This window comes from Chrysemys picta, chromosome 6 (assembly GCF_011386835.1).
Source record: "Chrysemys picta bellii isolate R12L10 chromosome 6, ASM1138683v2, whole genome shotgun sequence".
NCBI lineage: Eukaryota > Metazoa > Chordata > Testudines > Emydidae > Chrysemys > Chrysemys picta.
Genome location: NC_088796.1, coordinates 75,238,407 through 75,256,543, shown reverse-complemented (window position 1 = coordinate 75,256,543; position 18,137 = coordinate 75,238,407). Strand labels below are relative to the sequence as shown.

Here is an 18,137-nt window from a genome sequence, read left to right as displayed (position 1 = left end):
GAGATGGCTCCAATTCCAGTAACATATTGACCTTTCTATTTTGAACTGTTAGCTCAAGGGAATAGCTGGACCACACAAAAACAGCAAATAAATCTAAATCACTGCAATTAACTGTATTACTGGGCTTTTATTAGTTGTTTCTACACAGCAGTTTAATGGTATTGTCTATTATGGGTTTTTTTGGTGTGCATTCTGGTAGCCGAACCAGTATATATGGTTTATTAAATTCTGCTATCAGTTACACCCATCTATACAGGAGTAAGTCTACAGAAGTTGTGGGTTTATCCCAATGCCATGGACAGCAGAATTTGGTCACTTCTATGTGCACTGACCTTTATTTTGAAAGGTGGTGAGTAATATCTGTTTCCGCATCTTCTGAAATATGCAAAACCTCTACTAATAAAGAGCTGTAAACAACAGTATTTGTTGCTGAGAACCATAATCTCTTTTGTTACATCATCTTCCTGATGACACACAAACTGTTTCTTGTAATTCAGGCTAAAGCGTTCTATTATTTTTATTATTTATGCATTATTAACATAGAATAACAGCTCTGCTGGCACCCAGGACTTCCTACTCTACTGTATTTGTCCATATAAAACTGTATGTGTGCCTAGAGTAATAGATAGGTGCAGTTAGCATATTAAAAATATCATACAGTTTTCTCTAGAGTTGGGCAAGTAAAGAAGAAAACATATTTGTAAATATTAATTCAGGCAATTTAAGTTGCATTTTTCTCCTTTATTTGCAGACATTCTGGTGAACAAGTGTTTATTCATAAGAATGTTTGCAGAAAGCAAAAATGTCATAAACACTGCTGCAAATATGATTGTGAGAATATTCACACCAGAAATTCTTTCATGACTATTTTGAAATACTGTTATTATTAGCATAATACAGTAGTTTAATTAAACAATTATGGATGTAGATAATTTGCAAACAAAATGAGGATCCTCTATTTATAAAACTCAGGTCATCCAATGGGGTAACAAACAAAATAAAGGACTCAAAGAGCTTGGTTTGTTGAGCCTAACCAGAAGAAGGCTGAGGGAAGATATGATTGCTCTCTATAAATACATCAGAGGGATAAATACCAGAGAGGGAGAGGAGTTATTTAAGTTAAGCACCAATGTGGACACCAGAACAAATGGATATAAATTGGTCATCAATGAGTTTAGGCTTGAAATTAGACAACTGCTTCTAATGATCAGCGGAGTGAAGTTTTGGAACAGCCTTCCAAGGGGACAGTGGAGGCAAAAAACCTAACTGACTTCAAGACTGAGCTTGATAGGTTTATGGAGGGGATGGTATGATAAGATTGCCTACAATGGCATGTAGCTGATCTGTGACTGCTAGCAGGAAATATCTCCCATAGCTGGTTATGGGACAGTACATGGGGCTCTGATTTATTACAGAGAATTCTTTCTTGGGTGTCTGGCTGGTGGGTCTTGTCCACATACTCAGAATCTAACTGATCACCATATTTGGGATTGGGAAGGAATTTTCCTCTGGGTCAGACTGCAGAGGCCCTGGGGTTTTTTTGCTTTGCTCTGCAGTATGGGGCACGGGTCACTTGCAGGTTTAAACTAGCGTAAATGGTAAATTCTCTGTATCTTGAAGTCTTTAAATCATGATTTCAGGACTTCATTGACTCAGCCAGAGGTAAGCGATCTATTACAGGAGTGGGTGGGTGAGATTCTGTGGCCTAAAAAGTGCAGGAGGTCAGACTAGATCGGGGTGGGCAAACTTTTTGGCCCGAGGGGCACATCTAAATGGGGAAATTGCATGCAGGGCCATAAATGTAGGGCTGGGGGAAGGGGTTGGGGTGTGGGGTGTGGGAGGGGGTGCAGTGTGCAGGAAGGGGGTCCTGTCAAGGGGTTGGGGTGCAGGAGGGGTGCGGGATGTACAAGGGGGCTCGGGGGCAGAGGGTTGGGGTGCGGGAGGGGGATCAAGGCAGGGGGTTAGGGTGCAGAAGAGGTGCGGCGTGCAGCAGGGGGCTCAGGGCAAGGGGTTGGGGTGCAGGAGGGGTGCGGCAGGACTCAGGACAGGGGCTTGGGGTGCAGGAAGGCTGCGGGGTGCGGCAGGGGCTCAGGGGAGGGGGTTGTGGTGCAAGAGGGGTATGGCAGAGAGCTTAGGGCAAGGGATTGGGGTGCAGGAGGGGTTTGGAGTGCAGGCTCCAGCCCGGCGCCACTTACCTTGAGCAGCTCTGGGGTGGCAGTGGCACGCAGCAGGGCTAAGGCAGGCTCCCTGCCTGCCCTGGCCCCTTGCTGCTCCCGGAAGTGGCCGGCACCACATCCCTCTGGCCCCTGGGGCAGAGGGCTCCGTGTGCTGCCCTCCCCCACGGGTATCTCCCCCGAAGCTCCCATTGGCTGTGGATCACCGCAGCTCCCACTGTCCGGGAACGGGAGACCGCGGCCAATGGAAGCTTCGGGGGAAGTACCCGCAGGTCAGCGCAGCGCGCGCAGCCCTCTGCTCCCGCTATCCCTCAGGGGTCACAGGGACGTGGTGCCAGCCGCTTCTGGGAGCGGCATGGGGCCAGGGTAGGCAAGGAGCCTGCCTTAGCCTCTTGGAGCCACGGGGGTGGCAATCCCATGGCTGGATCCAAAGTCCTGATGGGCCAGATCCGGTCCACGGGCCATAGTTTGCCCACCCCTGGACTAGATGATCATGATGGTCCCGTCTGGCCTTAAAAGTCTGTGAGTATCTGTGACTTAGGTGACCGGCTCTACAGTGCAAATGACAAATCTGTGAATATTCATAGCAACTTGTCTATGAGTCAACCTTCAGCTAAAATTGTATGTGTGAACTAAGGTCGTGACTCAGCTGTGCTCAGAGATCTCATCTCTTGTTGACACCGGTGGAGATGGGGGGCCTTCCCCAGGTCACAGGATCAGGCCACTTTTCAGTAATGACAAATAACTAACACATTCATAAATATCACAGATACTATCAAATAGGGCTAAAATTGATTTGATTTTTTTTTTGCAATGAATCATTCAATCACCAACTGTGGCTACCCATGGCTTCACAGTTTTAAGTGAGACAGAACTCAGATCTGTCTTCTCCCAAAGCCCAGGTACTTTATCATCTATAGCAGTAACAGGGGTTCAAGCACACACTTCAGCAGTTCTGTCATTTCATCCATAAGAAGGGGTGAAGCATATACACGTTTGTTAGTACGTTAGAATAGAGCACGAGTACTAAGTTATTTACCCATTTCAAATTCAACTATATATTAGAGGAGATCATTTTTGAAAGAACACTTTTCCCCTACTGAACACTTAATTAGTATGTTCCTCAAGAGCAAAGGGAATAAAGAAAAGCCTGTTTAGATTAAAGCTGATGGTTAAAGTAAGAGAATTGATATCACATGCTTTGCTTTTTCTCTTAAAATTACACACAGGCTAGAGGATAATGAAAAAAAGGAAAATATATATTTTTATTCAAAACAGCTCTAGAATCAATGTGTTCAATGACTTGATAACAAAATACTCCATTAGACAGATACAATGACTGTTCCTAAATGAAAATCTGTGGATGATTGTAATGATCAATCTCTCTTACCCCTTAGGTTTCCAAATTCCTCTTGACCAAATAGCGGCATCTTTAATGGCCTTGTGAGTATGTTACAGTATGAAAAAAGTGGTTCCTGGATGAAGTGAATCACTTGACAAGGGGAGTGTGTGTAATTTTGGAAAATCATGAACATTAGAATTATTCTCTGAATTCCTAGGCAGCTGAATCTTCATTTGCTACAACATATTATTACAGAAAAAAACCTGTACCAATTATATAACTTCACATTCGTTCATGTGACTATCAAAATAACCTATGTACTGAAACTAAGAGTTAAAATACCTCCTCTTCTTGTTTTCCATACATATTTGCAGTATAAATATACTTTATAATTTTACAAATTATAATATTTATATTAAAGCTTTCAGTCTGCAAATCGTTACGATTTAACATGGCAAAACAGTTGCTATGTTTTGGTTCCATCTTTAAATCCTTTTTTGGGGTAATGAAAACCATCTAAAATAAGTGACTGCAAATAATACAAACAACACATTTATTTAGAAAAATAAACTGAAAATGCTGTTTGTCTTTTACATTTCTTCATGAAGCATAGATAAATGGCTATAAAAATTATTATATGTCAAATACATATTACAAATGACTTTTTTCTTTAATATTTTCTAGGAGGATACTGTCAATGTCCAACAGGAACATTCTGGGTGTATAGTTCAATCTCTTGGCTGTTACTATGATATAAAATGAATTTCATTAAAAAAAATTTTAGATCCCTTTTTAAATCCACTTTATCACGTTGATGCTTTTCTCATATACATATTTTTTTTAATCTTAAGAAGGACTATTTTCCTGTGGGGAGAAATTCTCACTGTAAGAGAGCATTCCTTTTCTTCAGCTTTTTACTTTTTAATTCCTTTTGGAGCCCCTGCAAGATACAGCTTGTTGCGGTCTAAAATCTCATGGGGCCATCTGTGCAAATGATGGCACACATCATTACCCTGAATGGAAGTGACAGTGCAAATATTAGAAGTGCATTGAGATGCAATCTGTAACAGCTAATTTTTTCCTTCAGATTTGGGTGGAGAACAGGAGACAACATTCTTTCAAACATTTTAGCATCACTGGAGCTCCGTTCTTCTATGGCTTTGAATATGTACAAGGGATGGCAGAGGTCTTCTTTCCCCACAAAAAGCAATATTCCTCTGTTGTAGTACATGCATTGCTTTTCCTGCAATCACTTAAGTGCTTCATGTTTCCTTTTGGCTACATATTTAAATATTTTTGGATGCTGGCTGGACCGCATGAAAAATTGATTTATTGTTTGTTACTCTAATTGCTCAGTACTGAACTTCTCAAGTGTCAGGCTTGGAGACAGTTGTTTCTGTCATGGGGCAAGGTATTTAGTCCTCTTTATTCTTCTTTCTGAGTGAACAGAATTTAAGGCTGTGGCTTTTGTCAGGGCTCAGCTCGTAGCTGTCAGATCTGAGGCAGATGATTTCATGCAGATTACACCAGTGATTAGTTGTGCTCTGACTCTAAGGGCTTCCATGCTCCAAGGAGGGTCAGGTTCCTCATTACTTTCATCAGATCTGGCCTGCAAGAAGTCACAATGACGAATCCGACATCAAAGAAATAACTGATATGCCTCCAAATGTAGATATTCCTTCCAGCCTGAAGGAGCTGTCAAAGAGAAAACAAAACAGAAAACAAAACTTTAAAGACACATAGTTAACAACAAATAAAAACCATAATAGGGAAGAGTTTCATTTAACATTTTCATTTAATTAAGAGTCCACATAATTCCAAATTCTTAAAGCACTGGGTTGTGTGATGATTGTACATCCTTACTGATACAGAACCAGATCCTCCGTTGGTGTAAATGGGTTAAAATATGTGTGTTCCCCCCCACCCCCCAAGGAGCTTGCTGCTCCCCACCACCCTGACCCCGACAAGAGCTTTCTCTTTCCCCTTCCCTGGCAGGAGCTTGCTCTTCCCTCCTCACAACCCCAGTAGGAACTCACTCTATCTCCCTCCCCCTAGGAAGGAAATCGCTCTTTCCTGCCTCTGCAGCCCCAGAGTCAGAGAAGTTCCGAGCCCTTGACAATTATTGGGGGGCCTGTGCCCCTGCTTGTTCCCCCTTGTGCATGCCCCTGCAACCAATGACAATATTTTAGATGCCCAGAACATAAATGAGAGGCTTTGAAAGTAGTGTGGTGAGAAGGGTTGACATCTGTAACAGAATGCCCTCTTCAACTATAGTGCATTTAAAAAAACCCAAACCCTTAATATTGAAAATTAAGAAGCAAAATTCTTAATTGAAAAGATAACTTTAAATATTTTAGAGTACCGCTCAGAAGTCAAACTAAATTTAGGAAGGAGTCCAACTCCTGCTTCTTAAAATGTAGCTTTGGTGCAAAGTTAGGATTTTAAGAAGATCTGTTAAATAATCCATCATTGTAGTCCTTTTTCCCCAGGCTTGTTTCCATGAGAATGTACTGCTGTATATGTCATGAGAAAGAATGATTTGCTGAGGCAGTGCAGTCTGCATTTACACCTACATTTACCTTTGGATCACTGAGCCAACTAGAACACTTCCTATCTTACTGACTCTCTAATATTAAGTCTGATACAGATTCAGTGGACCTAAGAGGCCCAGCTCAATTATTAGTGTTTTCTGTAAAACCATGAATATTACAGTGTTCAGAAATCTTCTATTACTTTGTTGAAACATTTTGTATGAGTAGACCTTCAAAGGGAATTTCAAATGCCCCAAAGATAGTTTTATCAGGCTATTTTCTTGTTGTAGGGATTTCCCCCAGGCATGGTTCCTTCTATGGGAAACAAGTCTAATGGCAAAAATAGTTCAAGAGAGTTGGCAGTTTTTCAAAGACACATTATTAAGGGCACAAGAGCAAACTATCCCACTGCACAGGAAAGATAGGAAGTATGGCAAGAGACCACCCTGGGTTGACCAGGAGGTCTTCAATGATCTGAAACTCGAAAAAGAGTCCCACAAAAAGTAGAAACTAAGTCAAATTACAAAGGATGAATATAAACAAATAACACAAGTATGCAGAGACAAAAATAGAAAGGCCAAGGCACAAAGTGAGATCAAACTAGATAGAGACATAAAGGGTAACAAAAAAACATTCTACAAATACATTAAAAGGACGAGGAAGACCAAGGACAGGGGACACCCTTTACTCAATGAGGGAGAAAAAACAATAACAGAAAATGTGGAAATGGCAGAAGTGCTGACTGACTTTTTTGTTTCAGTTTTTAGCAAAAAGTTTAGTAGCAATTGGACATCTAACTTAATGAATGCCAGTGAAAATGAAGTAGGATCAGAGGATAAAATAGGAAAAGAACAAGTTAATATTACTTAGACAAGTTAGATGTCTTCAAGTCACTAGGGCCTGACAAAATACATCCTAGAATACTCAAGGAGCTGACTGAGGAGATATCTGAGCCATTAGCAATTATCTTTGAAAAGACATGGAAGATGAGAGAGATTCCAGAGGACTGAAAAAGGGCAAATATAGTGCCAATCTATAAAAGGGGAATAAGGCCATTCTGAGGAATTACATACCAGTCAGCTTAACTTCAATACCTGGAAAGATAATGGAGCAAATAATTAAGCAATCAAATTGCAAACACCTAGAAGTTAATAAAGTGATAAGTAACAGTCACCATGGATTTGTCAAGAACAAATCGTATCAAACCAACCTAATGGCTTTCTTTGACAAGATAACAAGTCTTGTGGATAAGGGGGAAGTGGTAGATGTGGTATATCATGATTTTAGTAAGGCTTTTAATACTGTCTCTCATGACTTTGTCATAAACAAACTAGGGAAATACAACCTAGATGGAGCTACTATAAGGTGGGTGCATAATTGGTTGGCAAACCCTTGCCAGAGAAAAGTTATCAGTGGTTCACAGTCAAGCTGGAAGAGCATATCAAGTGGGGTCCTGCAGGGATCAAGTCTGTTCAATATCTTCATCAATGATTTAGATAATCGCACAGCGACTACACTTATAAAGTTTGTCATTGATACCAAGCTGGGCGGGATAGGATTAGTTTGTGGATGATACCAAGTGCTTTGGGGGATAGGATTAAAATTCAAAATGATCTGGACAAACTAGAGAAATGGTCTGAATGAAATTCAATAAGGACAAATGCAAAGTACTCTACTTAGGAAGGAACAATCAGTTGCACACATACAAAATGGAAAATGATAAGCTTTCAAGTACATAAAAGGTTGTTACAAAGAGGAGGGAGAAAAATTGTTCTCTAACTTCTGAGGATAGGACAAGAAACAATGGGTGGTTTAGGTTGAACATTAGGAAAAACTTCCTATCTATCAGGGTGGTTAAGCACTAGAATAAATTGCTTAGGGAGGCTGTTGCATCTCTGTTAGTAGAGATTTTTAAGAGCAGGTTAGACAAACACCTGTCACAGATGGTCTAGATAATACTTAGTCCTGCCTGAGTGCAGGGAACTGAACTAGAAGACCTCTTGAGCTCCCTTCCAATCCTACAATTCTATGATTCTCTTCATGCCCCCACAACACTCAGGTGCCTTACAACTACCCTGCCGGATACACTGGAGCTAGCAGTGTTACTCCATGTGCCAATCAAAGGAGGGCACTGAAGAGTAATATAAATATAGTTTCAACTTGTCTCTCCCATTCCCCTGGGCTGAGCATGCTAATTGTGCTGTGATCCCAGCTCAGGGAGTAAGGAAACAGATATTTATTCACATTTAATATTTATACTCTAGTAGCAACTAGCCCCAATTGGGATCTGTTGTGCTAAGCACCTTGAAGACATAATTGCTGGTTTTGCCACTTCTTTGAATAACTGCTACTCAAACCACTTTCCTTTGGCAGCAAATCTAATGCCAAACGTAACTAACTTTAAAATATCAATAATATATATTACACTTTTTTCTTTAGATACTGTCCGACTGACTTTTAGTTTGTTAAAATTGCAGCACACAGCTGAACCCTGCTAAATTTGAGATTCTGAAGTTATCAATGTCAGAAAACAGCAATAAATCCACAGAATGATATCCACATGGCAGACTGATATTGAAGAGTATATACGCTATGCCACTTTATATGACAGAAACATAGTGGTAACCAGCACGTAATTGAAACAAGCAGCAGCAGTAGCTGTGAGGAGCTTCCAGTCTTGCCCATGAACAGAAAGGAAATGAGATGTAGTTACTGGTATTGGAACATCCACTCAGAGTGGCTCAAATCCCTTGTTGGCAGGTGTCCTAAGGCCTTGTCTACACTACGAGAGTAGTTCGATTTTACTTGCATCGAATTTTTGTAATCGATATTGCAAAGTCGAACGTGTGTGTCCACACTAAGGACAGTAATTCGACTTTGTGCGTCCACACTAACGGTGATAGCGTCGACATTCGAAGCGGTGCACTGTGGTCAGCTATCCCACAGTTCCCGCAGTCCCCTCTGCCCATTGGAATTCTGGGTGTAGCCGGCAATGCCTTCTGAGTAACAAAATGAGTCGAGGGTGCTTTTGGGAAACTGTCGTCATCCGTCCATCACTCCCGCCCTCCCTCCCTGAAAGCGCCGGCGGGAAAACAGTTCGCGCGCTTTTCCAGTCATTGACAGCGCGGACGCCACTGTACTCCGAGCATGGAGCCCGCTGCGACCATCGCTGCAGTTGTGGCCGCTCTCAACGTCTCGCAGCTTATCATAAAGGTTTCCCTGAGGCAGATGCAGAAAAGTCAGGCGAGGAGGCTACGGCACCGCGGTGATGTCCTGAAGTCTGAGAGTAGCACAGACCTGTCAGAAAGCAGGCGACCCAGCGCCGAGGACATCACAGTGGCAATGGGTCATGTTGATGCCGTGGAACGGCGATTCTGGGCACGGGAAACAAGCACTGAGTGGTGGGACCGCATAGTGCTGCAGGTCTGGGATGAATCCCAGTGGCTGCGAAACTTTCGCATGCGGAAGGGAACTTTCCTGGAACTTTGTGAGTTGCTGTCCCCTGCCCTGAAGCGCAGTGACACCCGCTTGCGAGCTGCACTGAGTGTACAGAAGCGAGTGGCCATAGCCCTCTGGAAGCTTGCAACGCCAGACAGCTACCGGTCAGTCGCGAACCAGTTTGGGGTGGGCAAATCTACCGTGGGGGTTGTTGTGATGCAAGTAGCGAAGGCAATCGTTGATGTACTGCTGCCAAAGGTAGTGACCCTGGGAAACGTGGAGGCGATCATAGATGGCTTCGCAGCGATGGGATTCCCAAACTGCGGTGGGGCCATAGATGGAACTCACATCCCTATCCTGGCACCGGACCACCAGGCCACCCAGTACATTAACCGAAAGGGATACTTTTCCATGGTGCTGCAAGCACTGGTGGACCACAGGGGACGTTTTACCAACATCTACGTGGGATGGCCGGGCAAGGTTCATGACGCTCGTGTTTTCAGGAACTCTGGTCTGTTTAGACGGCTGCAACAAGGTATTTACTTCCCGGACCACAAAATAACTGTTGGGGATGTGGAGATGCCTATAGTCATCCTCGGGGACCCAGCCTACCCGCTAATGCCCTGGCTCATGAAGCCCTATACTGGCGCCCTGGACACTGAAAAAGAACTCTTCAACTACCGGCTGAGCAAGTGCAGAATGGTGGTGGAGTGTGCTTTTGGCCGTCTCAAGGGGAGATGGAGAAGCTTACTGACTCGCTGTGATCTCAGCGAAACCAATATCCCCATTGTTATAGCAGCTTGCTGTGTGCTCCACAATCTCTGTGAGAGCAAGGGGGAGACCTTTATGGCGGGGTGGGAGGTTGAGGAAAATAGCCTGGCTGGTGATTACTCACAGCCAGACAGCCGGGCGATTAGAAGAGACCAGCGGGAAGCGCTGTGCATCCGGGAGGCTTTGAAAGCAAAGTTCCTGAGTGAGCAGGGTAACCTGTGACTTTATAGTTTGTGTACTGAGAAGCTAAACCTGCCCCCGTTTCTTTAGCCAGGTAATGTTGACTATCCTATCCAGTTACATACCCCCTTCACCCCCCCTCCAACACACGTGTCGAAATAAAAATAGTTCTACTTTGTTAAAGCACACCGTTTTCTTTAATACTGTTTTCGCGGGAATTTTTTAAAACTGGGACGCAGACGGTGGTGCGGGGCGGGTGTAGTGTTGTGACGCGAATGCAGCTTCTAAACTCAAGGATTGACAGGCTCCGCTGCGGTGGGATGCTTGTTTCAATGGAGCCTGTCAACCCTCCTGATCGGGACTGTGTGTATGGGGGGTCTATTTGACTTTGTGGCAGGGGGAGGACGGTTACAGATCCCATGCTGTGTGGCTCTGTGATCCTGCCTAAGGACCGGCGCTTAAGATCTGTAACTGCCCTCCCCCGCCACAAAGTCACAGAGCAACCCACCCCCCCCCCAACATTACATCAAAACAACCTCCCAGATTAACCGGGGCAACTAGTCACATCATCACTGCACTGTGTATGTGCCCTGCTGCTGTGCCTGCCCCCGACTATGTACCCTGCCAAAGGAGACTGTCCTGTCCAATTACCAACCCCCTTTCCCCTCCTTCTCCAAAAGAACATGATTGAAACAGTAGTTAACAGAAACGAATTTTTTATTATCAACTACACATGGCATTGGGAGGTGAAACTTGGACGGGGGCTTGTGTCAGGCGGGAAGGAAAGAACTTTTCAAATTTTGGGAAATGAGAGCCTTCTGCTACTAGAGCTCTCTGCAGGGGTGGAGTGAGACTTAGCAGGGACTCTGCCGCCTCTCCTTCTTTGCACTTTGGGTGAGGTGGGTATGGGACTTGGTGGCGGGGGAGGGCGGTTAGAGATGGACTGCAGCGGGGCTCTGTCCTCCTGCCTCCGTTCCTGCAGAACATCCACAAGGCGCCGGAGCGTGTCCGTTTGCTCCCTCAGTAGTCCAAGCAGCGTTTGAGTCGCCTGCTGGTCTTCCTGCCGCCACCTCTCCTCCCGATCCATGTTGGCTTGGTGCATTCGGGTCAAGTTCTCCCGCCACTGGGTCTGCTGTGCTGCCTGGGCTTGGGAAGAGGCCATAAGCTCAGAGAACATGTCCTCCCGTGTCCTCTTCTTCCTACGCCTAATCCGCGCTAGCCTCTGGGAGTGTGATTCCAGGCTAGGTTGTGAGACAGTCGCAGACGGGGCTGTGGAAATGGGAAAAAGGGAGTGAATTCCTCAGAAAGATAAATGTAGTTGTGAACAAAGAACATAGTCTTTCTCTGTGAACAAGACCATGCACAGCACCTTTCACATGCGCACTCAGCACAAGGTCGAATTCTCGGCCTTCGCATTCAGTGCCTGGGGTCTTGAACAGCACATTTGAGAAGCGAGGCAGCACAACGGAATTTCTGTTGCAGGCAGACATGGTAAGCCGTACACTTGTGGCAGTTTAAAACTTTTATATTACCACTGGCCTCATTTCACATTTAAATCAATGTCAGTCCCTGCTGCCAGCAATCCGGCAAGCGGGAACTCTGCCCCTGTCCCACCCCCTCGCGGCTGTCCCCGGGAACGATCCCTTTCGGCTGCCCCTCTCCCGCCTCCACCGCGTGGCTGCAAACCAGCGGTTACAGTTCTGTAAAGGAACGGGAAAGCAGTCCCAACACTAACATTCCCCTACCTAATTAAAAGCAGGTCACCATGGCCGACATCACCCTGATGAGGATCTCCGAGAGCGACAAAGAGAGAATGCTCCGGGAAAGCCTCCAAAGACCAGGGCCATATGCCGCCCTGCTGTGCAGAGCAATGATCCCCGAGTACTTGATAATCTCGTGGCGCGGCAACGTGTCGTACTTCGGAGGACCCAATAAGGCCGCTCTCCCCAAGAACCTCATGCAACGGCTTTCAAGTTACCTCCAGGAGAGCTTCATCGAGATGTCCTAGGAGGATTACTGCTCTATCCCCGGACACATAGACCGCATTTTACTGTAGCTGCAGTAGCAGGGAATAAACAGTAGAGCGGCTTGTGCTGGACAATCACTGAAAACCGGACATTGCTAGATTTCTTTTCAAAACTTGCACTGCCCCTTACTAAACCGTTAAGCGCCTAGGGCACACTAATCATGAACAACCCATTCTTTTAATTGTTAATATTCCTGTTTTGTTAAAAATAAATGTTTAGATGTTTACAACACTTACTGGCTGATCCTTCACCAGATTCTGTGTCCGGGGTAACGGCTGGGGACGCTTCGTAGGGGATCTCTGTAAGGGTGATGAAGAGATCCTGGCTGTCGGGGAAATCAGCGTTGTGAGAGCTGCCGACTGCCTCGCCCTCCTCATCTCCTTCCTCATCTTCCCCGTCCCCTAACATGTCCGAGGAACCGGCCGTGGACAGTATCCCATCCTCAGAGTCCACGGTCACTGGTGGGGTAGTGGTGGCGGCAGCACCGAGGATGGAATGCAGTGCCTCGTAGAAACGGGATGTCTGGGGATGGGATCCGGAGCGTCCGTTTGCCTCTTTGGTCTTCTGGTAGCCTTGTCTCAGCTCCTTGATTTTCACGCGGCACTGCGTTGCATCCCGGCTGTATCCTCTCTCTGCCATGTCTTTAGAGATCTTCTCGTAGATCTTTGCATTCCTTCTTTTGGATCGCAGCTCGGAAAGCACGGACTCATCGCCCCACACAGCGATGAGATCCAAGACTTCACGATCAGTCCATGCTGGGGCTCTCTTTCTATTCCCAGAATGCACGGCCATCACTGCTGGAGAGCTCTGCATCGTTGCCAGTGCTGCTGTGCTCGCCACGATGTCCAGACAGGAAATGAGATTCAAACTGGCCAGACAGGAAAAGGAATTCAAATTCAAATTTTCCCGGGGCTTTTCCTGTGTGGCTGGTCAGAGCATCCGAGCTCGCACTGCTGTCCAGAGCGTCAACAGAGTGGTGCACTGTGGGATAGCTCCCGGAGCTATTAGCGTCGATTTCCATCCACACCTAGCCTAATTCGACATGGCCATGTCGAATTTAGCGCTACTCCCCTCGTCGGGGAGGAGTACAGAAGTCGAATTAAAGAGACCTCTATGTCGAACTAAATAGCATCGCAGTGTGGACGGGTGCAGGGTTAATTCGATTTAACGGCGCTAACTTCGACATAAACGCCTAGTGTAGACCAGGCCTAAGTGCTGAGACCTTAGAAATAAATCAAATCTCCCCTGTTACATACCAGAGGCACAGATTAGCAATGTAGTTTCTTTAGAGAAAATGTATAATCCAAAGTAATCTTCAGATTTGTACTGTATGTACTCATAATGTATGGCAATTGACTGCAGCTAAGGTAATGTGGCACATTTAGAGGGAGGGAGAGGTTTGAGCTCAGTGGTTTGAGCATTGGCCTGCTAAACCCAGGGTTGTGAGTTCAATCCTTGAGGGGGCCACTTAGGGACTCAATGACCTTTCAGGGTCCCTTCCAGTTCTAGGAGATAGGATATCTCCATATATTATTATTATTATTATAGGCTATGCTCTAATTATGGCATAATTGGTGTTCAGTTATTGTTTCTCAGTAACATCCATCTTAGAAGTGCTCAAATGTATTTAGAGTTAAAGAAGGTTGAAAAAAATTGAAAACTCAGCATAGGCTCTGAAAGTCAACCGGGGTTCTTCATGGTCCCACATTATCATAAATAATGAAGATTCTTCAATTGAAACTTAGTTGAAAAGTACATTATGTACCGTGTCAGAATAGAAGCATCCCTATTATTTCGCCATAGCTATATTGATTCTGCATTGGTTAAGGGGAGAAAAACAAAAACTAATAACTTCCTTTTGTTACTAAAGCAAGGACTTAAACTCAGAATATACACAGTGAGCATATCTGTAATACTCCAGTTTCACGCAGTCATTTTCCTCATCATGACCATATATTAAACTATGTAGCAGACCTTGTTTACCTCTCCAATTTTTGCATCCTTCCATTCCAGAGACTAGATGCTAAAACACTGTTACTCTCCTGCAGTTTTTGAGCCAGGTTTTATCCCCAGCATTGATCTAGCAAACAAAAACAAGAAATGACTGGTGATATCTTTTCATCAGATGATGAGGTAATGGGGACAGAGAAAGACTGGTGTTGGCACAATATAAACAGAAACAGTCATTTCCCTACATCTGAGATATAGGGGTCAATCACTTCAATTCTACTGAAAGACAAAGCAAGGCTACACCTGGTATTTGATGCATTTTTGCAATATAATCATTTTGACAGGTACTAGAGAAAAATCTCCTAGCATTTCACTGTAGGATTAATGTGGGTGCATAGCAGCATAGAAATTGCCATATCAGATGACAACAGTGGCCCATGTAGTCCAGTATTTTGCCTCTCACCGAAATAGTATAATGGACAATTATGGTATAATTCGTCTTTAGGGGAGGTTTCATCCTAATTCCAGATAGTCAGGACTTGGTTTGCATGCTGAATCATAAGTTTATATCCCATTTAAATCTGTAGTGCTATCTCATAGAAATATGTAACTCTTTTTGAATCCTTAAATTTTTTGGCCTCCATTACACCTTGTGGCAATGAGTTCCTCAGGCTAATATTGCATTGTGAAAAAGCAATGGTGGTGGCAATGTCCCTGGATTGTGCTGCATACTGGTCCAGCAAAATGGAAATTCCACAACCAATCCATCTAAATTTATACATGAAGGGTTTAATCAATTCAATACAAACATGAATAATTTTATCAGTACTGTCTGTCAGTATGCAGTCCTTCCTCAAACTTATTCAGAACAACACTGAATTCCCTTATGAGTGATGTCAAAATCACTTTCTTCTTTTTTTTTCTTTTGACATGCAGTCTCTATATATATCTAAATTCATATCCATGTGAAACATGAAAGGTCTATTCATATTCTCCTAGCAGCATTTGTTATCTTGGATGTCAACCTACACTGCATGATTCATTCCCAGGGCACAGCTGAATACTTTGATAACTTCACATGATGTCTAAAAATTGGTCTCTTTTTGACTGATGGTCTCCATAAGAAAAAAAAAATCTTTTGTATGCTAATATGGGATCTCCCATAGAAAACATAGTTTTGCAATGTTCTGAAACACACAGAAACCAGGTGGAGTGAATGTCCCCGCATTATTTTAAAATAATAAATATTACATACAAAAGAGCTGTATTAACATTAAAAGAATATTAAGTTGTAAAGTGAAGCATTCAAAAATTAGGAAATGATAGAATTAAGGTTGCTTGTGCAATTTTTCCTTCACAACTCTCTTGTAAGGTAAGAAATTTGTATTATCCTGAATTTACAGATGGGAAACTGAGGCAGAGAAAGAGTGTTTAGGACAAAAATTTGGAAAAGCATCCACTAATTTTTGGGATCTCCGTGATTAGCTGCCCATTTTGAGGCATGTAGCATCTAATTTTACAAGTTCTTACCATTTTGGGAGAGGTATATATACAAAGCACTGCATTAAATTAATTAATTCCACAATAGCCCTAAGTAAAGTAGTTGGTAAGTATTGCGACCCGTACCTGTCAATATCCTGATATAGGGTAAAGCAGTAAACTTTAGAGATGCATAACTGCATAAAAGTACCTAAAGACACAAAGAGAAATTTAAATAAATATACAGAGAGATGCAGAGGTGGGGGACGGGGAGGGCAGAGCTAGTGAGGGGTATATGGAGAGACTATATCATTATATTCCCTCTCTGCATTCCCCTACCAGCACCACCATTTCAACCATTTCCTTCCATTAGCATTTCATTCCAAAAGACCCCACCCCAAAGAAACCAATTACATTCTAAAACATACACCTACCCTCCTCAGTTTCATTCTAGACCTCCCTCCCCCATTTCAATTTAAAACACACACACACATCCTCCTCATTTTTACTCAAAATTATATTAAATGTGAACATTTTGAAAGACAGGCAGTTGGAATATGTCCAATATTTAGTTGTTTTAGTAATGCATCTTTCTGTTACCAGCTTTCCCCTCAAACTATAATATAGAGTGTTGAATAGATAGCTTTTAATACGATGATGTAATAAGGGGAAAATAACCTATAAGGGTACTAATTAAAAATGTATTTAAATAGTAAATGAACACTGATTTAAAGTTTAGTATAAACAGTCACTTATATTTAACCAGAGAGGATATTCATTCAGGTCCCCAGTTTACAGTATTTAATATTAAAATCCTCTTTAGTAACCGCAAGCTGCATGCCCAGGTCATATAAAACACAAGCAATGTAATTCGGATTTATAATTAATAACTATTTCATATGTGAGTTATTCAGGTAAGTAGAACCAAAACTGTTTGTTGGTGAAAAATGCAGATTCCATAACTGAAATGTTTATGGAATTTGTGTTGGATTTGCTGAACTGTTTATGACCAAACAAAAACAAACAAACATTCAGCAAAGTCAAAATGTTTCATTTCATTTAATTATTAAAATGAAACATTTCAATTTTTCAGTTCAACATGGCTTTTTGTTTGAAAATTTCCTTCCATTTTGCTTCAAAATGTTAAAAATGCTCAAAATTAAATTGAAACATTTCAGTTCAGTTCAAACAAAATGTTTCATTTGACCCCAAATTATTTTTTTTTTGATTTGCTGAAAATTTCAAAAAATTTCTTTTGAATGAAATAAAAAATAAAATATTATAATAATGATAATAATCCATTATCCGCACAGCTCTAATTGTGGATACAAAAAAGGAATGTAGAAGTGGTTCCATTTAGTTAACAATTTAAAACCCTGAAAAATATTGAGTAAATATTTTCCAGGCATTTCTACATTCTATTGACATCTTTCTGAACACACTGTTACGTTCCAAAGCTACAGATATTTAGATCCAGGTCTAAGTTGTGCTATTTGGATTTTTTCTTATTCCTTTGAAATGAAATCTATGTGTATACTAAAGCCTAATTCTTCCTTCAATGGAAGTTAGTCAGTTGGCTTTTGTTTTTTGTTCTTGCTGTCCATTTGTAATTCTTTCATCTTCATTTAGGACAAAAACATTTTCTTGCTATTCAGGGTTAGGAAATCTTTGTCATTATACCTTGGTTCCTTTTTTAAAACACAAATACAAATGGTGGTTTAGAGTATATTTGGTGGAGAGCATAGTGGTTAAGTTTTATCCAGAACTCAAGTAGCCAGTATTTGATCCAGACACAGTAGCTAAGACACATGGATGGATTGTAAGTGGCAGGCCATAACTTTTATTAAACAAACATGGAGTTAAGGGGCTCTTACCACATAACCCATAAATGGCAGAAGGCTCACCTCAGCCTACTATCCAGGACTCAGCTCACCACCCCCCATGACGGGGATAGAGGGTGCAGAAGGATAGGGAACTTCAGTCTCCAAGGGCCATAAAGTCTCACCCTATCCCATGAGGCTAAGGCCCATTAGTAAAATCACAGGCCTTTTACCTCTGGGAACCATTCATTTTATCCTTTTTACCTCACTGGAAACAAGCTGAAAGTTGCGACGAATTCACAACTTAAGAAAAATACTTCAGCTAGGTACCAAGCACATTCCTACTTAATGCACTGTGGCTTGAAGATGCTGTGAGGAAGGTGAAAAAACTCCTCTGGGCCTCTGCCAATTGTTCCTAAGAGTGA

At 42.8% G+C, this 18,137-nt stretch overlaps 2 protein-coding genes across 3 annotated transcripts in view; both read right to left on the bottom strand.

Annotated features, from left to right (window-relative positions):
* Nucleotides 1-3,412: 3,412 nt before the first annotated feature.
* PRR16 (proline rich 16) overlaps nt 3,413-18,137 on the bottom strand; it is a 250,122-nt gene continuing 235,397 nt past the window's right edge. For both annotated transcript variants that reach the window (XM_042854644.2, XM_005305140.4), the window contains one exon: nt 3,413-5,211. The gene's annotated coding sequence lies outside the window, so the exon portion shown is untranslated. The remainder of the gene's footprint in view (nt 5,212-18,137) is intronic.
* On the bottom strand, nt 11,079-13,992 carry LOC135984333 (uncharacterized). The gene is made up of 2 exons (XM_065599264.1): nt 12,700-13,992; nt 11,079-11,705 (listed from the first exon to the last, which is right to left on the bottom strand). Exons 1-2 carry the CDS (start codon nt 13,274-13,276, stop codon nt 11,230-11,232), a joined length of 1,053 nt encoding a protein of 350 aa, XP_065455336.1. The 5' UTR covers nt 13,277-13,992; the 3' UTR covers nt 11,079-11,229.